The sequence below is a fragment of the Microtus pennsylvanicus genome, chromosome 12 (assembly GCF_037038515.1).
Source record: "Microtus pennsylvanicus isolate mMicPen1 chromosome 12, mMicPen1.hap1, whole genome shotgun sequence".
Classification (NCBI taxonomy): domain Eukaryota; kingdom Metazoa; phylum Chordata; class Mammalia; order Rodentia; family Cricetidae; genus Microtus; species Microtus pennsylvanicus.
The window spans coordinates 72,921,421-72,947,485 of NC_134590.1; the positions used below are offsets into that span (position 1 = coordinate 72,921,421).

Below are 26,065 nucleotides of genomic sequence, written 5' to 3' on the forward strand. Positions count from 1 at the left end.
ACAACACTTCCTGGTCCTCCCTCCTTGGCTCTGAGCAAATACCATATCAAAAGAGTCTCCGAAATTCCCCATTCCGCATTCATTTATTCATCCATTTATTGTACCTAATGAACATCCAGGACATCTGATTGATCCAAAGAAAGACTCAAGACTGTCTCCAGGGCAACACTTACCACATCTTCCTTCTAAGAAGACGCTAACAGCACGCGCCAACCAGTACAACAATAACTCACATGAAGCTGGTACCCTGTGTTCTCCCAGACATTGGGTAGGAGGGACCAGGACACCTTCAGCATTCACACATACACTAAGGAATGAGCAGGATAAGCCGGGCTGTGAATTCTGATTCTTCCAGCTTGGATACACACTCACTGCTCTCCCTACACAGAACTTAAAGTCAAAGGAGAAAACACACTGCCATGTACCATAGCAAAGCCTTCCACAAAAGAAATCTCTTCAAAAAAATACTAAAATAACCATGTATTTTTTTTTTGCTGGTATTTTTCTGAGTTTTCTTTTTTTCAGCCCTGTTCATTTGGATGGCAGTCTGTGGTGTGCTGATATTTGGAGATATCCATTCTTTGTTGCTGTTGTTGAGGAGTTTAAGAAGCATTGGCATGTTATTCTTTTTGTTGTTGTCTGTTTGTTTGTTTTTTCGAGACAGGGTTTCTCTGTGGCTTTGGAGCCTGTCCTGGAACTAGCTCTGTAGACCAGGTTGGTCCCAAACTCACAAAGCTCCACCTGCCTCTGCCTCCCAAGTGCTGGGATTAAAGGCGTGCGCCACCATCGCCCGGCTGGCATGTTATTCTTTGAATGATTTTCTGTTGAATCCTTTGGTGCTAGGGTTTTCTTTTTGGTGGCTCAATAAAATAAAATAAGGTCAGAGGTGAAAGCTCATGGGCACAACTCTTGACTACCCTGAAACTGGCACTGTGGAAAGATAAGCTGTAATGGAACAATACAATGGTGTCATCTTCAGGCTGAAGAGATGGCTCAGTGGTTAGGAGCACTTGCTGCTCTTGTACAGGACCTAGATTCCCAGCATCCCTGTGGTGACTCAACCATTTGTAACTCCAGTTCTAGGACACTCTCTTCTGGCCTTAAATAGCACCAGGAACATATGCAATGCATTTAATAGACGTGCAAGCAAAATGCTTATATACATAAAAATGGAAATAAATCTTTAAAATAATACTAAATTCCCATTCACTGTCTTTCTGGCAGCCTAGGGCTACTTACTATAGATTCACACTTAGTTCTAGTATGAGCAATAGGAAGAGTCATTCTGGGGTTTCTACAAACTGGTAGTGCTGGGACTCAATTTATACCCATGCCGAAGGATACTGATTCCAGCTTTGTCTCAGCTAACCACACTGGGGAATCTATTTACACCATATAAACATATGAATACAAACTATCAAAGAACACAAAAAGCACACAGTCAGTAACTACTGTCATCCAAACATTGATGTCTGAAGAACAGTCAGAGTCCTTAGAAACATATCTGAAATGCAAAGCGCCATAAAAGGGAGCATGCAAGGTTTGGGGCACACCTTTTTGCCTTCACAACACCGGTACATGCCACTCTATGTATTGACAGTGTTTATCAATTAGGTCGAAGCAAATCACTCAGTGTGCAAATCTCAACTTTCTATGACATTCTAATATCACCTGGCCTAATACCTCTGAAATACTGTCTTCCACCCTCCCAAATCACAAAAAAAAAAAAAAAATGTAGTTTTCCCATAGAGTGCTTCATCCTGAGGAAACTGAAACTGCATTCCAGCATTTGAGGGTTGGAGCAGTAATCAACAACCAATAACCCACCTACGTCAACCTATCATTAAGTGGAGGGAGAAGCACAAAAAACCGAAAAACAAACCCTAAACCCACAAAATACAATACACTAGACATGGCTCACTAGGCATGCTACTCAGAGAACACAGAGTCATTACTAACTGTCTTGAGAAGCAAACAGGTTCCCACGCCTTCCTGGTGGCTAGAACCTGTACCCAGCACAGATCAGTTTTTATAGAAAGGTGAGGAGGTTTGGGGGGCAGATAGGACTGAAGTCTTAGTAGCTGCCCACCGCAGTCAACTCCCACTACCACTAGGAGAACCCTGAGGGAGTTTTCTTCTGAGGACTGATTTGGTTGTAATAGGAACCTGGGTGCACATAAGAAAACACAGGATGCGGGGTCAATATACTATGTGTCATGAGGGGGTTGACACTTTGTTTAAAAAGAGGACGCTCACTGGCAGGACTTGTGATTTTACCACTATGTATTTCTCAAAACAGAGTGTGAGTGGAGCCAGGATTTTTCCAGTTTTTAGCACACCTGTTAAACTGCTACTTGGTGGCATTCGAGAAACTCTAAGAAGCTCCTCGGGTCTCTAAAAGCTCCTTTGATCCTCCTGGAGAAACCTGTCCAGGTAGGGAAAGACAGTTCTCTGCATAGGAGCAATGCCTCACAGTGAACAGAGGTACTAGCTGCCTACAGTCCACTACAGATCCATCGGATCCCAGCTTGCCTCCTGTTGTCTATGAACCAAGAACCGATGACTTTGTTAACTGAGTGTTCTGTGTATGCCTCCACACGGTCTTAGTAAGTCCTGTATCTGCACCACAGAGAGTTTTCCAAAGGCAGGCAAGGCTGCTTGGTCACTCATCATTCTCACAACCTGCTGAGTCTGGCCTCTCCTCCTCCCCAAGATGATCTAGAGAAGTCCTGGTGCCTGGTCCACAGCTGTCCTGACATCATCCTCTGGTGGGGGACTGGTGTCTACCATGGCAGCGTTCTTTTCGTGATACTCATATAGTCTGGTTGTGTGGAATCCTAAGATCACTATATGTGGCCTCTCTGACCCAGGGAGACCACCTGCACTGCTTTGTGCCTCAGTTTCCCCACAGGAAGAGCATTAGGCTAGAGTCTGCCTTTAGATGGTTGCTGGAGACTCCACTGAATTAACACCTTCAATACACTAAACATTGTCAGCTCAGATGCAGGCTCCATGCCACGGTTTAAGTAAATGACAACTCACTGTTCTTTTCCATGTGAATTGTATACTGCTCTGGCAGAGGATTACAGGGTATGTGAAAGAGTGCCACCCTGCTCTCAGCAAGTGACATCAGACTCTTGAATTGCAAAACAGTTTTCCCTAACTCCCAAGGAATGAAACTCAGCAATCAGAAAGTCAAAGACAGAGTCAGGAATGTTAGGGAGTTACAAAGTGCTAGAGATCTTGCCCAGGTGATGATGTCATAGGAACACTCAGGAATCTGAATAAAACACAAAATCTCCCTCTGTACCATTTCTTTATCTAATCACCCATCTAAAATTAAGGTGAAGCCACAAGTTTAATAGAAGAGTAAAAGTTCTCACATAAAGCAGGAGCAACCACCTCCCAAAATCAAGTGAGGTGAGCTGGAGGGCTCACTTATAACTTTCAGTCTCTTAATTTTTTTCCTCCCACTGATCCTCCATGGCTTTATTTGCTTTCTGCTGCCCCACACTACCTTTTAATATTCATAACACAGATGAAACTGTTTCTGGGCATTCTAATTATAAACTTGAAAAGTGAACAGAATTTTTACAAACTTCTTCCTCTTAAAAATATTGATTTCTGCTGGGCGGTGATGACACACGCCTTTAATCCCAGCACTTGGGAGGCAGAGGCAGGCGGATCTCTGTGAGTTCGAGACCAGCCTGGTCTACAAGAGCTAGTTCCAGGACAGGCTCCAAAACCACAGAGAAACCCTGTCTCGAAAAAAAACCAAAAAAAAAAAAAAAAAAAAAAAGAAACAAAAAAAAGAAAAAATATTGCTTTCTGCCAGGCAGTGGTGGCCTTTAATTTCAGCACACAGGAAGCAGAGGTTGGCAGATGTCTGAGAGTTTGAGGTCAGCCTGGCCTTCAAAGTGAGTTCCAGGACAGACAGGAAACACTATCTTAGGGGAAAAGAAAAAAAATGTTTTCATATAAATATATGAAATATATTTATTTTTCACACACACGCACACACACATATTTTTTCTAAATGTATACAAAGTTCAAAAATCGATTTTTTTCTGACTCAGTGACTTCAATAAGAAACTGGTCTTCTGCTATAAAGCATATAAAGTCATATAAATGACTGTTTTCAGAGTCCTACTAAGGGACTAAACAAGAAATGAAGGGTCTGTGCCACCACCACCACTATCCCTATGCTGGTGGGTCTCTCAGAGGTCAGCAGACCAAAGCCAGAGGGGCCACAAGTTAACTGCCTTCCTGGACTGAAGGGACTTTCTGTCTAGATCGCAGCCTGCTCTTATACCATTCCCTGAGACAGATGGAAAGGCACTGAAGACGCTCTGTCTGGGAGATAAAGATGATGAGGCCCCTTTATAGACTATATAGACTCCGGTCTCCTTCCTCATGGCATCAGGCCAGGAAGAGCCCAAGTGCACAGTTAGGACACAGTGCCTGGCCAAGGGCACTGCCCAGAGCTTGCTGTCAGCAGATCTCCCGATGAGGATCCTGTCTGAACCTTTAGGACTGTGGAGACACAGTTTGGTAGACCCCACCCATGGCATTCTGATTCAGCCAGGCTTGGGTGGGGCTGAAAAACCTATACTTCTTACCTGTTCCCTGGTGACGTCAATGCCATAGGTGTAGGGGCTGACCTTTAAAATGTCCTGATACTAATATCATGCCATGTACACCTGGGACCTATGCTGAATGAACAGTAACCGGGTGCTAGGCGTGCAAAGTGCTTTCAGGTATATCCCGGCAGTCTTAAAACAAACTGAATTTACAGGCTTGGCCAAATCTCAAACTGTTCCAATGCGCCCTACTTTCTTATATGGACCAAGGCCAGCATGTGGCCCCAAGCTCTGGGCGAGGCATACCACAAGGTCAATAATACAAATCCTGAGAGAAAGTCCAGTTTGACAGGTTCATGCGGCATCAAAGAGGCAAGGCAAAATGTAATCAAGGTCCTTGGCAGACAGTCTGCACTGAGGATTTTCACCGGGACAAGACACAGAAACAGTTAAGAACAAGATAGGAGATCACAAAGAGGCACATCAATAGGGAGGTCGGATGGCCAGAGGCAGGATTTCAGATTGAGGCTGGAATCTCTAGCAAGAATGCAGTTTTGTGAAAGCCTGGGTCCTGGTTAACAAAGGCTAGAGACAGAACAATGGAGTAAAATTCCGGAGACTTATCTCTCGGGGCCATACAGCTGCTGCCTGGCCATAAAAGGTCTAATAATTTGGGATTAGAGAGAGGTGCAAGTTGCTATCTGGATAGAGCCTGTCTTCTTAAGGCAACTGAACTAGAAAACCATCTGAAAGCAATGTTGACTGGACTCTTTCATCTGAAGAGAGGAGATAAGCTGGGAATGCTGGGAAGCCTGGTGTGTGTCCTGTCCAGAAGCGATCCCATATGATGTGGGTTATGGGAGCAGGTGTGGACAGGTTCTGCCCCAAAGGTATCCCTTTTCTGACCGCAGTAGCTCTTGTCCTTTCTTAACTCTGTCCTCCTGTTTTTCACCCGTGTGTTACAAGTTACCTTTCTTCAGAGCCTAGAGCAGTGGTTATCAACCTTCCTAATGCTGTGATTCTTTAATTAATTTGTGGAGACTTTCAGTGGTTCTTAGCCTTCCTAACAATGTGATCCTTTAATACAGTTCCTTATGTTGTGGTGACCCCCAACCATAAAACTATTGCATTGCTACTTCATAATTGTAATTTTGCTGTTATAAATCATAATGTCAATATCTGATATGTAGCAGTATATAGATATGAGACCCCCGTGAAAAGGTCATTTCAACCCCAAAGTGACTGAGACCCACAGGTGGAGTACCATTGGTCTTTTGCATTCTGTGTCCAGCTTATAGGAGAGGCATGTGTCTTCTATATGATCTTCATTCAGAGGATATACTGTGGCCGACCTGGACACAAACTACCCTCAGAATAAGGAATTCTGGTTGTCTTAGAAATTCATCTATAGTCTACTTGCCACTCAGCATGTTTGTTGTTCCTGGGGTTTGAAGAAAACTGGCGCTGCAAAGTCAGATTTCTTATAATCTGTGTAGGCTGCAGAATAAGCACTGCATGGCCTGGCAGGCAGTTTAGACTCTGTAACATGGACCTTCCTTATGTGGGCTGCTCAGCAAACGTTCCACTTTCCCCTGTGGGCTGAGAAACTCTCTTCCCAGAGACTCGCATGAGTTTGCAATTCCTTATTTATTTTGCTTGATGGATAATTGAACATTTTAATATTTAGTAACCTATCAGGAGCCCACAAAATGATACTTCCCTTCAGGAGGGCTGGAATAGGACCACCGTCCAAACAAGCCCAGTACCCTCTGCAGACTATCAAGCTGTGTGTTTGTGAAAACACTCCTCCTTTCCCAGGACAGCATGCTCCTTGCAGTTTAAATCTCAGACCCTCAATCTTGCTACTTCCTCACAGAAAAGACAGTGTCCTTTATTTAAAAGGAAGGGGAGGCGGGAAGGAAGAAGGGAGGAGGAGGGGGAAACTGCGTATGGAAACTCCTTTCATAATGATGTTCTTTAATAGCCTCTGCCATAAGCTTAATAACTAGGAAGTGGAAGTCCTTCCACCGCTTTACAAGGCTCGTGACCTGGAATTCCCTGCACACGTATAAACTTGTTTATTCTGTGTTGTTTAGGGTATAATCGTTCTTAGGGGTGGAATCACAGGACTCAACACTGGGAGCAATTCCCTCCGCTCTGAAGAAAGAAACATTGCCTTTCCCTGCCAGAGGTCCCTTAGCCGTGTGAACCATGTGGATGTGACTAATTTTCTACACAAAAATGACACAGCCCAACACTGTCAACACTTAAGAGCCTTTTATGAAGCTCCCCCGGGGCTGAGGGTACTGTGTCTTCAAAGATATTCTCTTCACTTGTGCTCCCAATTAAAGCAATGGGGCTGCTGGCTCCCTTCCCACCTGCCATGCAGGGAGCTGGCAGCCGCACTCCTAAAGGCCTGCCAGGCCTTCTCCCTTAGTCAGGAACTGTTCCAAATCCCATCCGTATGTCTTAATATTTAAGAACAGATAGGGACTTTTACGTGCGGTTTTAAATTCCAAAGCAGCTCAAAAAAAAAAATTGAAAACTATAATTTGCAGAATGGGGTCATAGGCAGTCAGTCACTAGCTTGTTTTCTCTAGTAGATTCCTGTCCATCAGGAAATACAAGGTTCACGGCTGGCTATGTTTTGTAAGCTGCTGTTTAGGGCATCATGAGCATGCTCTTTGCTAAAGCCATTGCTGAAGCAGATGAGAAAAAAAAATGTAACAAAAAAGCCAACAAGAGTGAGGAATCTGGCATCCAGTGAAACATGCTTTCACCTGTAGCACCCAGAGGGTGGCCCAGGGACAGAGGCCTCCAGGCCGAGGCTGGCTCTTCCTGACTCTAAGTTTCTCTATTTAAAGAAGAGAACGTTATCTGAATCATTTATAAGGATCTTCCTAGACTCCACAGCAATCTTACAAACTGTAATGGTGATAACTGTTGCTCTAAAGGGAAGAAGAAACTGAAGGTACAGGGAGCACAATGCATCCACTTGAAAGGATTTTCAGAAATATTTCTACTCTCTGGAAGGAACCCCACCTTTCCTTGTGTTTATCAAAGAAGATTCATTGAATTACTACCCATCTGCCACAAGCTAAGAGAAGAAAAAGCAGTAACTATCAACTTGGAGAAAATATAAACGTGGTAAATGTATATTTACTGGCAGAATAGCATGCACTCTAAAATAGTGTTTAAACTATGATATGACAGTACAACAAACTCCTTACTTTGTAGGAAATGTGTGCTGAAGATTATGACTGCTTTATAAAACAACTAGACACACATAGAAACTCTTACAACTCAGTCTCTGAGCTGGGCCTGGGGAAATGCCACCAAAGGTATCAGTCTCAAGTCCAAGAACCTTCTTTGAAGCTAATGTGAAGATCTTCCTACACCTGTGACAATGGCTGCAAAGAGAAATCCTACTGAAAAATATCTTCTTACACTGTGCTGGCATTAAGAGCTTCAAAAACAACGTGATATTACCTATTACAACTAAAGGCATGCTATCTTAGAACACAAGAATTCCAGCCGTGGATAGATATTGAGGCTGGAACCAATACTCATCAAGATTTTGTTTAATTATCACATAAAATAAATTGTAAAATGTATGTATCTCTACACTTTTCTCTGAGCCCAAACTCTACTGGGATGGGCTTTTAGCTCTGAGTCCCCTAAAGATTCCAGAGAGCCTGCCTGGGTCAGTCGGGCCACACTTTCCAGTGGGACTTCTGGATCTGGGAGGCTCTGATCTTGGACCAATTCATAGCAGGCATTTTAACCTGAATCAAATTCAACATGGAACTAAATAGGACATGCCCACACCATTCTTCTTTCTCTTCCCACATATGTGAAGAGGTACACAGGAACTCTCACCCAGGTACCAGAATCTTACCTTCCACTGACCACGCTCTGTTTCTCCAGTCCACTGGGCAGAACCACAGTGATGTCCAAGGTGCTGTTCTGTAGTGACTCCTTCATTTGGACCAGGCTGTGCTGGGAACCCAGTGTAGAATCATGAGGCAGTTTCTGGTCACTGTGGACATTCTGGGAAGCAGGCTTTCCAGGAGGTGGTGGAGCACGGGCCTTCATCTTCTTTCTTGAAAATGATAACACAGAAACACTAGGTGAAGGTTTTATGCTTGGCTCCAGATGATTCATCCTTAAAAGCATTCATGGCTTGCTTCAGAAACACCTTGAAAGCTATGGAGACCTTTCAAAGCAGTTATGCCAGCAGTCTCCAGTACTAACAGATAATATCTTCCACAAGCAAGTAAAAACAAAGCACTCTCAAAGAAACAGTATGATAAGCATTTTTGAAAGTGTTTCTGTAAAAGAAACATCCTAAGAATGTGGTACCCATCTGTAAGCAACATGTCTTATTTTCTACCCATCCTGGTCAAGGTATAGGTGTGTGCAGCTGAGTTTGTTGGTCTGACCCTTTCTGGATTATACATGCTGGCTCATCACTAGTAAGGAGGTGGTCATCCCTAATTTTCTGCAAAGCTCCTTCCTTTCCAGGAATTAGGATGAGATCTAAGCGCGTGGATCTATGAATCTATAATACTGGATGCCCTGAGACCAAATTGAGCCATCTAATATTATTCAGAAAACTCTAGTCCAGTACCACCAATACAACTGCTGGCATGGATGTGGCTGTGGGTAGCAAAGGGATGTAAGTGGTAGTACCCCAACACACAACCCCATTGTTTTTCTTTTCACCTTATTTTGAACTGTGGCTGGAATTCTTACTTAACCTCGGAGGAAATTCCCAGTCCCTGTCAACAAGACACTCCATATAGTGAGAAAGGCTGCTCGCAATTCACTTCAAATATTGAATATATGATAATGTGTAAACATCATGTGTACATGCATATACGTTTATATAGAAAAATGTGTTTAGAATTGAAGATCCAGATATTAATCGACACACACCTATGAATACTTGATTTTTGACAAAGAAGAAAAAACTAAAAAATGGAAAAAAGAAAGCACATTTAACAAATGGTGCTGGCATAACTGGATATCAACATGTAGAGGAATGAAAATAGATCCATATCTATCACCATGCACAAAACTCAAGTCCAAATGGATCAAAGACCTCAACATAAAGCCAACTGCACTGAACTTCATAGAAGAGAAAGAGGGAAGTACATTTAAATGCATTGGCACAGGAGACCACTTCCTAAATATAACCCCAGTAGCACAGACACTGAGAGAAACAATTAATAAATGGGACCTCCTGAAACTGAGAAACTTCCGTAAAGCAAAGGACACGGTCAATGAGACAAAACGGCAGCCTACAGAATGGGAAAATATCTTCACCAACCCCACAGCAGACAGAGGACTGACTGATCTCTAAAATATACCAAGAACTCAAGAAATTGGTCATCAAAAGAACAAATAATCCAATAAAAAATGGAGTACAGACCTAAGCAGAGAACTCTCAACAGAAAAATCTAAAATGGCTAAAAGACACTTAAAGGAAATGCTTAACATCCTTAGCCATAAGAGAAATGCAAATCTAAACAGCTCTGAGATTTCATCTTACACATGTAAGAATGGACAAGATCAAAAACACTGATGACAACTTATGCTGGAGAGGTTGTGGGGTAAAGGGAACACTCCTCCATTGCTGGTAGGAGTGAAAACTGGTACAGCTGCTTTGGATATCAGTATGGCGATTTCTCAAAAAATTAGTAAACAACCTTCCTCAAGACCCAGTAATACCACTTCTGGGTATATATCCAAAGGAAGCTCAATTGTACCACAAGGACATGTGCCCAACTATGTTCACAGCAGCATTGTTTATTATAGCTAGAATCTGGAAACAACCTGAATGCCCCTCAGCTGAAAAATGGATAAGGAAAATATGGTACATTGACACAATGAAGTACTACACAGCAGAAAAAAATAATGACATCTTGAAATTTGCAGGCAAATAGATAGATCTAGAAAACATCATATTGAGTGAGGTAACCCAGACCCAGAAAGACAAATATCATATGTACTCACTCATAAGTGGCTTTCAGACATAAAGCAAAAAAAAAAAAAAAAAACCAGCCTACAATTCACAATCCTAGAGAACCTAGAAAACAATGAGACCCTAAGAGAGACATACATGGATCTAATCTATATGGGAAGTAGAAAAAGACAAGATTTCCTGTGTAAATTGGGAGCATGGGGACCAGAGGAAAGGGTTGAAGGGGAGGGGAGAGGAAGAGAGGGGGAGCAGAGAAAAATGTATAGCTCAATATAATCAATAAAAATGTGTTTATAAGCATATATAAAACTATGTACATATCTTTGCAAATGCACAGGCATTAATTTATATACAGGAGTCTTAATTCATAAAGACCCTGTGTGTTTTATAATAACTGTAGCCACAATTTACTCAGCACTTCTCATTTGGGGGATGCTTTATAATAACCTTCACAATTTATTTAATAACTATCTATTTATTCAAAAATCACTTTCCAGATTCAAAATATTTTGCAGCCCAGTTTGATTTGGAGCTCACTTAAAGACCCACAATCACTCAGGATCAGGCAGAGGCAGGAACCCCAGTGCTCCTACTGCTTGCTTCTTCCCCACCCGGCACAGCCCTAACCACAAAATCCATACAGAGGTCATGAAAGCCCTCCACCCATCCTGAGGTCTATTACCCAAATGACCTTTGTAGGCATTTTAGCATGAGGTTTCAAAGATAGCCAGATAGGCTTCTAGAAATTTTTTTTTTTTTTAGAAATTCTTTCTCAAGAAGTTTGTGAGACTATCCTATGAGATATGCTGTCATAATTTCTAATGGTGGACAAACAATCTAACCACATACCAACCAATAAATTAAATAACTAATAGAACATATCAATAAAAATTAATAAATGATTTTATAATAGTATATTGGCACCAGCATTTAAAAATCTAAAATTAAAGGAACAATAACATTTTAAAGTAATTTTTTAAAAATTAAAAATTTCAAAATATTTGCTTAGGAGAACATGTTTAGAGAGAGCTACATTCTAGTAATAGCCTCTATGACAGTCTAAAAAGACCAGTGGTGGCGTCTGGGCGATGCCAGATATGACATGTGCTTTGCTACTGCAATGTGTGTTACTTGTAAAACATGAGCCATCATTTAGAAATGTGAACAAGCAGTAAATGGGATCCAGAAGTGGCTGTAAGCTTCCAGATGTCCCCACCCTAGTTAACAACACTGAGGAATGGCACTCTCTGCTGTGGTATGTAAGTAGTTATAAATTTACTTAAAAAATAAAAACATAAGATTTATATAATAGTTGTATGTTATGCTATATTTTAATTGCTATTGCTTATTTCTTTTCATCCCTAGACATGAAAGTAAAAAACATTCAGAAATAGTGGCACATTCATATAACCTCAACAATCAAGAGGCTTAGGTAGGAAGGTAGCAAGTTCCAGGCCAGCCTGAGCTACACAGTGAGTCTCATGCCAAATCTGGGCTATATAATACAATGAAAAAACAATTTAAAATAAAAAATAAAGTAAAATCATGAGTATCAGAGAGCCCATTATTTCTTAAGTCATATTTCTACCTGTGGCACTTTTAAGGGACAGACTTTTCCTATGGTACAGACAATAAAGGGGCACATTTCCGCAGCGTGACAAAGACGTAGAGCTATGCTACCCTCAAACCCACATAATTTTCACAGTGTCCGAAATTTTAACCACTACATTATTGAGTCTCTTTGAAGGACAGTTGTTAATCCCATCTTGGAGATTAAAAAGATGAGCACAAAGAAACATTCACAAATTAGCCAACTTCAAGACAGAAGTCCGGCAAATGAATTACCTCCCACAGGGGCTTACACAAAAACAATTTTGTTTATTTTGTAACTTTCAGAAAAGAAATACCTTTTCCAATTTAGCAGAGCCGAGTCAAGCAGGAATTATCTCAGTGGTCTGTGCTATCACAGGAGCACAGTCCTACCGTGAGGTAATGGGTTTCAACCGTTCCTTTACTCATCGCAAAAGCAATCCACCACCGTCTTCTAGATACCTGCGATACCGCTGTATCCACCCGATTGTGCTCATGAGCCCAGTTGCCCAGAACCTCACAACCTCCAGTCACATAACCAGCTTCCCTTCCAGTCATTTACACCACCCTAAGATTTTTTCCACAGCATTTAGGGAACATGATCTGAGGGCTGTTCCTCACAGCATACCCCACAAACTACCTGGCAGAACCCACTGACTACAGCCTGATACAACTTGGAAGGTTATAAGTACTCAGTAGAGCTATTTGCTCAGGACAGTGGTGTATGTGTGTGTGTATATATGTATACATATATACACAATATGTATACACATGTAATAGAACATTTCAAAACCACAATATCATTTCTAGTTATTTCTGTTAAAGAAGAAACACCACAATGCACTGAACACACTCCCAGCAAAGGCAGCTGTGTCCATTCAAGAGACTGAGGGAGTTTCCATCTCAGTGACATCAGCCATCCTTGTCCCAGCAGACTATACTGATAACCACACCTTTGGATTCTTGGTCTTCAGCCTCTCTCCTGGCTCTCCCAGGGTCAGCAGTTTTGTCAAACAGCTAGTCGGCAGTTTGGAGCAGCCCCATCTGTATGAACCTCACAGCACTCTGCCCTCGCCCTTCTCTTTGACTTGTTCACATCTCTTGAAGACCACAGTTTCCGAGTGCTCACCTCTGGGAGAGACAGGCCTGGGAAAAGACCCATGACCTAGATAAAGAGTCTCCACATCTCTAGACTCGACCTGAAACCCCATAGGGAGCTGAAAATGCCCTGTGCCTGTCACTGACCAGTTAAGTCCTAACAGCTGAAGTGTATGGATTGTAATCAAATGTTGAAATAGCATTATTACAGCAACAACTTTTATTTCATTTGGCAAAAGCAATTAGTATACTATAGAGATGGAACACCCGCGCACTGCTACTAGGGCTCTGAAGTAGCACAGACACTACAGGATACAGGAAAATGACTCCTTAAAATTAGGTGCAATTATCACATGACTAGCGAGTCCTTCTAAATATAGATGCCAAATAACTGATAAAAGAGGCTTGACTAGGTATATTTGTTCATCTATGTTCATAGCAGGTCTGATGAGCAGCCTATCTGATGAAGCAAGGGTGCTAAGCCTGAAGAGGAAGAGGGGAGAGATTTTAAACTCTTATGAGGTCAGAGGTAGCATGAGTTCCCCAGGAGGGATCCTGACGGAAGGGGTGGCGGGTGTCTCAATCCTGGCTCCCTCCTGATCCATCTTCCATAAGGGACAATGTACTGTTGCAGATAATTTTGTAGTCAGGCTTGTCAAGGATGTGTGCATTAGGGAGAAGATATTTCTAGTGTGGGTGAAGTACACAGCCTTAGGACAAATTTGACTTTCCCTTCTCCATGTTTGCAGGCATGTATTCTCTGAATGGCCTCAACAGCATGTAGTCCTAGCTTGGCGTGGTGGCCACGATTTTAATCCCAGCAGTTAGAAGACAGAGGCAGGTGAATCTCTGCATTCAAGATTTGCCTGGCCTACAGATGGAGTTCCAGGACAGCCAGGGCTACACAGAGAAACCCTGTCTCGAAAAGCAAGCAAGCAAACAAAAAAGCACACAGTCACAATGATAAAGAGCCTCCTACACTTTTGAATGGCACAGAGAGAATCACTGCAGTTGAGACAGAGAGCTGTGAACAACCATGAACTCCACCAAGTAGGAGGCTCTTTCAGATCTATGCAAACTGTCCATGTGCTGAAGCTAAGAGTCAAGGGTGTGGGGCACAGGACAGGGTCAAGTTTCTGCCCAAGTGCCACCAAGTCCTAAGGGTTAGGGCCTTGCCTGGCTCCTCCTGGGCACACCCAGGACAGGTGCTGATCAGCTGTCACCAGGTAGGTCCCGCCAGGGCTCTTCAAGGGATGAATCACTAGCACACAACTCAACTCCTTCCCAGCTCTCCATTAAAATGGTGGGTGTGCCTGGCAGGAACTGTTTACAAGGTGGAAAGTATATTACATAAGACAACATTTCTGGCATTGCCAAGTCATCGACTGTGGCTTCATATGATGTGGGACCATCATACAACCCAGCTCCTGAGTACTGACTAATTTTCTCATCGGTCCATGGCTCCCAGCTGGGTTTTATTTCAATGTAGAAAAGAGTGCGTGGAAACTGTCCCCTGAAAGCTAGAGGACCTATGAAGACATGGCCTAAATGGTCCAGAAGCTGCAAATTTCAGGATCTCTGCAGACAGATGAATTAAACCCAAATTCCACAGGAGATGAAAGGCCGTCACTCAGACTACAGGAGGCCCAGGATGAGGGAGTTCAGGATCTGTAGACTTAACATGGAAAATTCATGCCTCTCCCAGCTCTCTGTAGCCCCAAGGCCAGCATCTAAAGGGTATCTACTTTCGTATTTCTCCTGTCTCTCCATCAGAGACACCAACTGAAGACATAGAGTCATAAAATTTCTTGAGATACCCAGGATCCATGGACATAGAAGTTAAAGGTTTGCTGACACTAATTCCCCCAGAAAAACACCAAATACGTGATTCCTGCAATTTACCAAGCCAGATATCCTGCCTAGCTGATGCTAAATAGCACATGCTCATATAACATTTTAGTGGAACCAGGTAGAGCTGCCTGCCTGCCAATCACAAGAAGCAAATCAGCATCTGTTTATGGTGCAGCCACAGGGGAGCTTCCGTTCTCTCCTGAAGGTCTCTCTGAATTCCTGTCTTTGCTTCCTCCTGGAGGTGAGCCTTTGAGTGCAAAATGAGCTGTCTCTGTTCTGTTTGGGTGTCAGTTACTAGCCATAGCTCTAGATAGCAATTCCAAGAAAATAAAGACTTCAATATTCTGGTTTCTCATTGACAAGCAAAGTGCTAAGTCCAGGGAAGACTGCTCAGAAACCACTGTGCCAAAGAGCGGCTATAGGAATAAATCCTCTGTGATCAGCTGTCTTGTGCTCAACTTTACACAAAGGGTTTCAGGAACCCCACTCTCACCCCAAGTACAGTCAGGTGCCAAGAAGTTAAGAGGCATCCTAATGTCTGGCACCAACTCCTGCATCTACAATCCATTAACAGCCTGTTTACTAGCTACCATTTCCCTGAAATTTATGAATTCATCATCAAACTGAACATTGCTTCTTTCTTTCTTTTTTTCTTTCTTTCTTCCTTTCTTCCTTCTTTTCTTTTCTTTCTTTTTTTCTTTTTTTGGTTTTTTCAAGACAGGGTTTCTCAATAGCTTTGGGAACCTGTCCTGGAACTAGCTCTGTAGACCAGGCTGGCCTTGAACTTACAGAGATCTCCCTGCCTCTGCATCCTGAGTGCTGGGATTAATGGCATGTGCCACCACCACCCAGCTAAACATTGTATGTTTCCAATCCTCACAGCAATTTCATGTGACAAGTTCTTTCTCTCCAATCTGATAAGGCCCTTAAGGACCCAATAGATTAGTCAATGTTCTGACAAGCACACAGCTAGAATAACAGAATTCCAGATGCAGTGTTTCTGAACCTTGGGTGGTGCCCTTCTGTATTTGTGTTGCTTTCACTGGTTATTAAAGAAGCTGCCTTGGCCTAGTTGATAGGGCGAAACTCCCGTAGGTGGGGAAGACAGAACAGAATTCTGGGAGGAAGAAAGTAGAGACAGGCAGTTGCCATGAATCTCCGGCCTGAGATAGATGTAGGTTAGAATCTTGCCGGTAAGCCACAGTCACGTGGTGATACACAGATTTAATAGAAATGGGTTAATCAAGATGTGAGAGTTAGCCAATAAGAGGCTAGAGCTAATGGGCCAGGCAGTAATTTAATTAATACATTTTCTGTGTGATTATTTCAGGTGTAAACTAGCCAGGCGGGACAGAACAAAGGGGCCCCACGCTCTTCATAACACTTGGGCATTGCACTAGCTGCTATGTACACTACACTGCCTCAAATAGTTTTCAAAACCAAACAACCCTCAGCTAATGTAGAAATGCAGGCCTTCTTCCCTGTCTTAGGTTACTGGGACCCTGCAGGGAAAGGGATTGGATTAGGGCCACCCTTTGACAAGGTTTCCAGCAAACAATCAGATACATCCTCTTTAATAAAGGCTATGGCCAAACATTGTAAACAGAATTGGGGTTCCCTGAGAACTATACCCACTGTGAAAGCTCCATGTGGCTCAGACATAATGTCAGGATCTTGTGTCTCCTCACGATGGAGAAATGAATGGACTTGCAGAGATGGAGATACGTGCCCTAGGCTGATGACTGGCAATTGAGCTGAGGCAGGCCCCAGTTAGTCCCGAGGGTTCCTCAATGCCTCTAGGGACAAAACCTTCACTGAATATATAACCAAAGCCGTGAAACTTCTTGAAAACAAGATATATCAAATCTTCTTCCTGTAAACATGGTTTTTATAAAAACAGGTTGTCTCTCGGGGACCTCCAAATAAGAAATCCTGTTAGACCTTCTCTCAGGGCTCAGCAATCCCAAAACACAAGGTATTGCTCCTATGACAGGATTGTCTTCTAATGCTAGAAAAGACAAATCAGAAAACTACTACCAAAGCTTTCACAACTGTTCTTGCCTTTCAAAACAGAACCCAAGTCTAAGAAGACATCCAAGATCCAGATAAACAAAGCCTAGAGTGTGTCTGTATGAAACAGACAGGCTAAGAGACCACATTTAAACTACAGCTTGCAAATGAGCTGTTTAGAGGTGCTGTCTAGCACACTGCTCACTGAACGCAGGGATATAAGTACACCCATAGAAATACCTCATATCAGGGCAACAGAAGGGGACTCTCTTTTAGAAATCAGCCCCAGGATACCCTCTTGTAAGTGCAAATCAAGTACTGGGCATGGCTCCCTGCTCAGGAGTCACTAAGTCTGTCAGGTCAGACCCAGCAAAGTCTCTGACGTACTGTGCATCCTCCAGCAGGTGGCTGTATTTGGAGAAACCATTGTAATGTGTAGGCCTGAGTAGAGCTGAATAGAGAACATGGAGGTTTACCAGGTACTGTTTGCATGAGGATTATATGAGATGACTCCTATGGGAACCCAGGTAATGATCAATGACCACTACTTGACCACAAGTATTTTTACTCTTTGAAATGGAAGGAAAAACCTTTTATCAGTGTAAGAGTAGAACATTAGCCTATTCTTCCAGACACAATGAAAGCTCACTTACGCAGTAAACACACTGAAAACTAAGAAATGCTATTCACAATAAAATTTTAGTTTTGACCTAGGGTGGAGGAAGCTTTCAGTAACTCACCATAAAAAGATGGACTCTCCTGATAGGATTCTCTGCAACACAGTAACAAAAGCTTGGAGCCCCTACCAGCCTCTGAGCTCCGGGACCAGTATATACAGGAATGTTGGTATCTCACCAGATATCAGGTAAGTATTCACAGAGGAACATTTGAGAGCTGGCTCTCATAGCTATTACTGAACTCTCTAGCAAGTTAAGAAAGCCGGTAGTGTGCATGAGTGAGCTATCAGCAAACTCTCTACTCTGGGGTTGAGGATCGGATAGAAACTAGAGTTGCTGTATTGTGGAGTGTTACAGAAAAGGAGTAACTACTTTCCAAAACTGCTCAATACTAGTTTACAGAGGTTTGAACATCCTTAGCAAACAAAATGAAGTAAACTGGGAGAAAACTCATCGACTCCCAAACCATTAGCCCATACATGCATACATCTCAGGCTGTCCCTTGCCCAGGCCGGGCGACTTGCTCATCTTACTTACAGGTGAGCATGTGCTTTCTTTGGTAGTCAGTGCAGTCTCAGCAGATAAAGGAAAGCTCCACTGGGCTCAATCAGGCCTGGTGGAGGAGCACAGTGACATTTTTATGAGTGCCACCTGATGTGGTACTTCACAGATGAGGAGGCTGCTGCTGCCTGTGTTCCCAGCAAAAAGCTAACAAGGCCTTTTGCAGAATGACATCACTGGAATTGTGTCCCATCCCCCGCCCCCCGACACCCTGTTTAGACCCATAAAAGCATGAAGGAGAATACAGGAGTTATGCAGGAGAAAGGGCAGAGTCCCTATGGGATGAGGATGTCTGGTAGCACCTGCTTCTTCCTCCCAAAGCGTGTGCAAACCTCTGGGAGTTGGCAGTGTGGGCTCATAGGTGTTCCCACGGGGAAGATTCCTAAGTATTCTTAGAGAGATGACTCAGCTCTCCTAACACTGCCAGCAGGACTCATGTGCTTAAGCTTTGTTGAATTTGCATAGAGAAATTCTTCCCATAATCTTCTCAGCTATGATGTAGAACGGTCTCCTGAAGGAGTTTTGGCTTTTCTTCTTTCTAAAGCTATACAACCAGAAGCTCGTTATTTCTTTGTAGTCTGTCCTTAAGGGACGGTGCATTTTTTTCAAGCCCGAAAGATACATTTTGTTCTACGCACAGTCCTGTCCCAGAATCACAGGGACTGCTGCTGATCCAAAGAACACATGCAAGCAGGTATGCCTGTGAGCCTGGTGAACTCTCAGATCTCCTGTGGTCAAGGGTTCAAGGATCCCAGTGAATGCACAGCAGGTTTCAGGATCTGGGCATCTGGCCATCCTCTCCAGCTCTCCTCTACCTCTGATTGTCACCTCATCTCTTTGTCTAGTGCTGTGTAACCAGAATCAATGGCATACCTGGCTGACAACCTTCACAGCTGTGATCAGCCTCTCTCATCCCCTAGGGACCTAGGGAAGTACAGAGTAGACCTCTAGCATCTCCTCTAATCTTCCTCATAACAAACACCCAGGACACCAAAGCACCCCCTGGCCCTGCATATACATGCACCATGAGGATCCAAGTCTGTAGCACCCTAGCCCCTAATGATATCCAGACAAGGACTTCCTTTTAGTCCTGCCTCTTGTCTCTTCAAGTGTTTCATCATCTGCTCAGGGTTCAACCTCACACACTCTCCTCCATTTTCCCCTTATATCCCCCAACATGCTTCCATTCCTTTCCCTGGGTCCAAGTTGCCAAGGCACTTTCCCTGTCTCTAAAGTCACAGATGCTCTAACTTTCACCTTCAGACTCTAAGGGTAGACCCTACAAAATCTCCACCGTCTGCCTCACCAATTCCTGAGTCCCATCTCAAGCCAAAGATGGATCGTCTCTAGAAAATCTTTGTCCATCTATCCTCCATGATAGAAATGTCTCAGTCTCCACTCCCTATGTGGTCCAGATGGGTCTGTCTTGTAAGATTCCAATATTATTTCCATCATTCTCTGCATCATTCATGACAAGAACCTTGGTGGTTCTATACACAGATGGGTTTGGGGATTCAAGATCTGTCGATCTTTGCCAATCCCTTCTAGCCTCCACAGAGTCAGTGGAAAACAGAGTCACAGGATGGACTGTAAAAGTGTTCCACAGTGAGAGATGAAAAGGGAAATCAGACCCCGAGGAAGTGACAGGGGAAAGGTTAACATGGATTGGGCTCTAATCTCAGCACCATCAGGAAATGCATGGTCTAACACCATATCCTATGATGGTCTCTCTTTCCCCTCTGTATGATGGGGATGATGGCCACTCCTTCACCCTGGGATCAAATAGTGACTGCAAAAGTCTAATCTTCAAAGTCCATGGCCAAAGTCCAGTTCCTGATGCCTAAACCTTTAGAAATGACCCTGCAACACAGTGCAAAAGTGAAGGAGCAGTCTGTGTTACACACTTGCTGAAACCTACAAGCTGACTCAGAATCCCATAATCAGAAGCTAGGAATGTGCTTGCATGGGGAGCCCTGGAAAGCAGCAGCAAGAGGCCCGTTCTTTTCTAGCATACTACAGAGAAGATAGGACACCAGACCGCCCTTCTCACTTGGTGCTTCTCCAATTAACCCACAAACAAGTGGGATTCCTGGTGACCTAGTTAGGGCTGGGCAGGAAGGGGCCAGCAGACAGGACACCTTTAGGCTTGGAGCATCAGCTTGGTGACAAAGGCCTCTGGGATTCAGGAGTGCAAACAATACACAAACACCACACATTATTTTCAAAAACCATTCTACAACATCCCTTCTTCCTCTCTCTACCTTCTCTACTGTAACAAGCCTGGGAAGCCCGGCACATCTCACAGAACCATGCCTAGTGCTCTAGTGCTCGGTGAAATGATCAGTCAACCCTGATGATGTAAGTACTGTCTCATTGGGCAATCATCACACTGTTTTCAAGGTTTGTTTTTGCTTTTGCTGTTGTTAGTGGTCATTGCTTAGACTTCTTGTTGCAGATGTTATCTGGGAAGTGGGTGAGGAGAGCTGGAGCCCAAGGTCTGGTATCTCCCAAGGTTCTGAGCCCTGGGGGTGGGTTGCAGGAATTCTGAGGCGGTGGAAAAAGAGCCAGAGAGGCTGTGTTGCCTGTTCCCGCAGAGCCTGTTGGGCTACTGAGCTCAGGTTTCACCAGCCCAGACATCTGCTGTGAGGCCCAGTCTCTATTTTGAGAAACAGCCACAGTGAGGTTATCAAGTGTCATATTTTGAACAGAGAATTAAAAGGTACCCAGTCTTTGGCTCTTGGTTCAGAAAATGTGCACAGGGAATCAGAGTGACTCTGGGTTGCTGTGTTTTCACACTGTCTTTCCCTTTGCTCTGATGCTTTTGCTGGGGGTATCTTGGATTATAGCATGTCCCTGCCCCCCATGTTGTGTCTATTTTAAGTAGTGGAAGCACTGTTTGAAACAACAGCAGAAATAAGACTGGGTGGTGATTTGATTAAATTGTAGGTACGTTTATACACAAGTCTAGCTGTTTTTGGACTAATTACATAAAAGCTAGCATATGGCAATGTATATCAGAGTGCTGGTCTAGAAACAAGGACGGTCCGTAAGACACGGATGTGGACCATGTGGACACTTGTTTCTTTGACCCAGGGTTATTATATGAGTCTCTAACCCCAGGCGCAGGGAGCTGGCTTCATTTTCCTGAGAACTTCTCTGAGCTCTGTTCCGTTCCCATCAGTTTCTAGTTGTGTGGAAAGCTGTGTAGTCAGATTTCCCTGCTTTTCAGTTATTTACAAAAGTAAATAGAAAAAGAGCTGGCTTATCAGTGGGGAACCACAATATGTTTCAGAGTATATGGCTTCCTATTTAACTCTTGGCTCTGACATCTTTATCTTAAGATTCCCACTCCACTTGGTTCTTTCCTTTCACGCTTTGTTAGAAGGAATTTAATACAGCTCTGTTATTTTTTTTCTGCACTGATTGGGGGAAGAGTGGATCTTCACCGTGTGGCTTATTGAAAACAAATGACTATTTTTAATATTTTCCTGATGTATGGGCGTGACAATCTGTTCTTTCTGAGACATAAGAAGAACTGACTTTTGCCCTCACTAGCTCTGTGAATGGATATACATTAAAACTGTTGATTTTACTGTAGAATTTTAGATCTAAAATGAGTGCCAATTCAGCCCACATATCTCCTCTGGGACCAATGTGATGATAAGAAGTAATTAGAAATTGGCCATGCTTCCAAAATTTGATGAATTTTATTTTAGTTAGGTTTGTAAACATTCGTTCTGGTACATTCAATAACTTAATTGCTGTTTATATTTATTTTTGCCAATCCCTCTTGTGGCTTGTTTTCCATTTTTATAGTTATATGTTGTACAGTTTACTTCTGGTGGTTTCCTAATTACCTACTATTGAACACTACAATGCCTTGGTGGTTCCAGAGGATGCGGCTGGCAGTGGTCAAAGTAGCCTGGGAGGAAACTGGATAAGTGTTCAGGAGGACATCATTTCAAACTGGCTTGTTAGGCAGCATACCTTGCTACCCAGACTTCAGCTCTGGGGGCAGTGGGTTTACTTTTGGAAACTGGAGAAGGAGCCGGGCGGTGGTGGCGCACGCCTTTAATCCCAGCAGTCGGGAGGCAGAGGCAGGCAGATCTCTGTGAGTTCGAGACCAGCCTGGTCTACAAGAGCTAGGTCCAGGACAGGATCCAAAGCCACAGAGAAACCCTGTCTCAAAATACCAAAAAAAAGGGAAACTGGAGGAGGGAACCCTGCTGCATTATGGAGGGCTGGACTACAGGACTAACGGTTATGTCTGTCACTCTTCTCTCCCGGAAGATGTCTGGGCAGGTTCTGTGTACTACCAAAATAGCCCCATTTCTCAGAAGGTGAACATGCAGCCTGGGCTGCTCCCACCATAAACTCCACAGTTGCAGCTCCTGCTCTTGGCCTCCTCCCCTCGGAGTTCTATCTCCATGGCCCAGGGGGGACATGGAACAGGGGGTATCCTTGGCTGATGGTTTCTGTATTTCTCTTGCTGGTAGTCTGGCTGGTGCCCTGCCATGTGGGAACACCAGGAGCTTTGTTAATGGAGCTTCCCGCCAGCCATTTCCTGCAGGATGTTTGTAAACCTATGATTTGATGTTGCTGCCGTTCAGCTATTATTCGTTATTTTACTTGGAAGTTCTATCTCTCTGCTTTGTCAGGGTGTCTGCCAGTAACTATAAACGGCAGCCTCAACAGGCCTTCCCCAAATGATTTTTGCTGGATACTTAGAATATGATTTGATGATTGCTTGCTATCTCTTACCTGCGATCTCTTACCATATATTCTTTTGCTTGGACTTGTTTATGTACTTAATAAATTCACTCACTTAAAGGCCAAACTATGAGCACCATGGATCATTCTCTAGACCTTACCAAACACTCAGTTCTCCCTCACCTCCACATGCATGCTTCCCAGAGCTGTCTGTGAATTAAAAAGGGCAGCTTTCTTCAATGCAGCAGAACCGCTTTCAGCTCAGGGGCACAGGACGAGCTGCACTCCCCCGCTAGAACCTCCAAACCAGCTGTCATTTGAGAAAATGAGCCAAAGACTTGGTTCAACAGCGAGATGGGGAAGAGTTGGCTTGTTTTTTTTTCTATACCAGGAAAAGTACACACTCTTCTTACCCAGCTCCCTCCACTTTCCCCCAGCACAGTCCAGTAACGGCCCTCACCCAGCCCCAATCCAGTCTTTCACTCTCTCTCTCTACTCTTCCAATAGACAGAACACTTCAGTATGCTGGGCCCCCTTGTTATATAGGAAAAGTGGAAGCGGTTAAGTTTTCAAGTGTGTTCCCACCCTTATATAAGTAGAGGCTTAGCCGCACCTTACTTGGTCCTCTAAGACTTCAGAAAAGTAGCATTTCTGTGAACTAGCATTCCAGTCTTCTGTGGCAACCCACACGGGAACTGTCACCTTACTTAACAGATAGGAAAACAGAGGTTTGCTGTTTTCACAGGGATGGTGGGAAGCTCTAAAAATAGGGAAATCTACTTCCTGTCTGCAAGTGACTTAAAATAGATTGGGGATTCAGACCTGGAGCAATTATGGTACAGAACAGTAGATACCAGACAAAACACGTGAAATCTTTCAAGAAACAAAAGAAGAGACAATCCAAATGCTCTCTCCGGAATTAACAGAAGCATGAAGGATTTATCATACAGTCTTCTGGGCGGTTGAGGGATAATTCTGGGAGACCTTTCCTATATGTTAAAGATAAACAGAAAACTCCATAAGGCCCTTACATCTGGGCAGGGATGGAACCCTACAGCTACAAAAGACCATTTTTTCAGGGAGAAAATCACTAAAACCTCATACCGGAGACTGAGGGCTTACAAGTTTCGCTGGAAGAATGACCCTTAGAACCAATGGCTTGATCCCAATGAAAAAGAAAAGATAAGATCCTATCCCGGGAAAGACTATTGGTTATATTTCATTAGCATGTCTAAGAGTTCCTTTCAGTGTGGTTAGATACTCTCACCAATCAGGTGGGGGCCTTCCCTCAGGACAGAGGCCTCTGAGGTTTAATTCAAACCTTAATTCATGAAACATCTCAAGATCTGGACAGCTATGTAGTATTTTACCACTGTCCATGGCAGTCAAACTGACAAAGAAGTGTAATTATCATGGTGTAATGATGAGACATGAAGCTCATGGATGCAAGAGATTATGATTACTAGAGGAAAAAAATGAAACTTCATAAGCAGGAGAGGTGGCAAGAAAGGACAATGACAAGTGGCAGGGGCTGTATATTCGGAAATAGGCACATAACTGAGAGCATACTGGAGCGGTGGGTAGAATAGTGACTTGTCTTCTCCAGGCGTACAAGATGACTGATTTCTTACTAGCAAACCGAGTGCTCCCTTTCACAAGCAATAGGTCAGGTCTCATGGGGCCTAGCCTCTCTTAAAGCCACTTGCTTCTGTTCCCCGTGTGGCCTAGTGCCAAACCCTGCGCTCCCTTTGCTTTCTCCCTGGCTCTCTGCAGGGCACTGTGGGAAGAAATGGGATCTCCTTCCAAATGCACACTTAATGACTTCCAAAGACAAGCGAGGTCCCCTGACTGCTCCTTCCTTTTGCTGCCAAACCTCTTACTGACCACTAAAGCTCTGCCAAGATCCTCTCCTGAGCTCTAACCCCCACGCTCTCATCAACAGAGCTTAGCAATTTCATGCAGGGAGTGCAGAGCCCAGGAAGGAAAAAGAAAAAAGCCCTTTACTTGTTCAGCATCTCTAAAAGTCAGACTTCTATCTCTCCACCTTGACTGGTCGGATAGCTGACAATGGCCAATCTGTAAGAAGTGATCAGGGTTACATACATTGTCCCCTCCCAAGATGGCCTCTCTTCCCCATTCCTCCTGAGAGTCTGTCTCTCACACCTCTTATAGAGTGCAACAAAAACAGTAGCTAGCCCTAAAACACCACCTCATATTTTTTAACCCTCACCTCCTCTTCATTTCCACCCACTCCTGTGAGAACGAGAAGCCATTTCTGCAACCTTCCAACTAGGATACCAGTTCTGAGCTTCTCAACACTTTCCTCAGAACTCTGCAATGTGTGCTCTGACCAACTCGGTCCCAGGTAGCATAAGCTTTGCCTTCTCACCAAGTTCTGCACCAATCAGAAGAGTCAAGAGTAGCTAGCTGAAAATACAAGCTCAAGGCAGAACTGCCAAGTGAATTAATTACACCCATAGAAATGGCATGCAAAGAGCAGAAAATTCATAAACATGGAAAGCTGGCTTTCTGAATATGGGTGCGCGACATCCATGAGTTAATCAAATACAGAGTGAAAACATTTTCTTTTTTAAAATTACAGCTGGGTGTGATGGGGCCTGACTGGAACCAATCCCATCACTTAGTAGGAAGAGGCAGGAGGACTCAAGTTCAAGTCCACCTGGACTACATAGCAGACCCTTTCTCAAAATAAAAATAGCATCTGTACGGAACAACAAGCATTTCCCTTATCAAAATTATTTAAATAATGAACACCTACATACATAGAATTTACACTGTCATAGGCATTACAAGTCATATAGAGATTACTTAAGCTTTATAGGAGCACTGTATAGGTTCTGTGCAAAGACTGTCTCATTGTATGCAAGGGCCTGGGCATCTGTAGACTGGTATTTTGGGGGCTCCTGGAACAAATGCCTTATGAATGTGGAGGGATAACTCTTTAGGACTTTGTTATTTATGGACAGCCTGTGATGCAAATG

The 26,065-nt window shown here is 43.5% G+C and overlaps 1 protein-coding gene across 7 annotated transcripts in view; it reads right to left on the reverse strand.

Annotated features, from left to right (window-relative positions):
- Nucleotides 1-26,065, reverse strand: part of Cobl (cordon-bleu WH2 repeat protein) — a 222,777-nt gene that overhangs the window by 140,428 nt on the left and 56,284 nt on the right. For all 7 annotated transcript variants that reach the window (XM_075944377.1, XM_075944380.1, XM_075944374.1 and 4 more), the window contains exon 2: nt 8,479-8,682. In XM_075944377.1, coding sequence (XP_075800492.1) covers nt 8,479-8,682 — 204 coding nt within the window. The remainder of the gene's footprint in view (nt 1-8,478; nt 8,683-26,065) is intronic.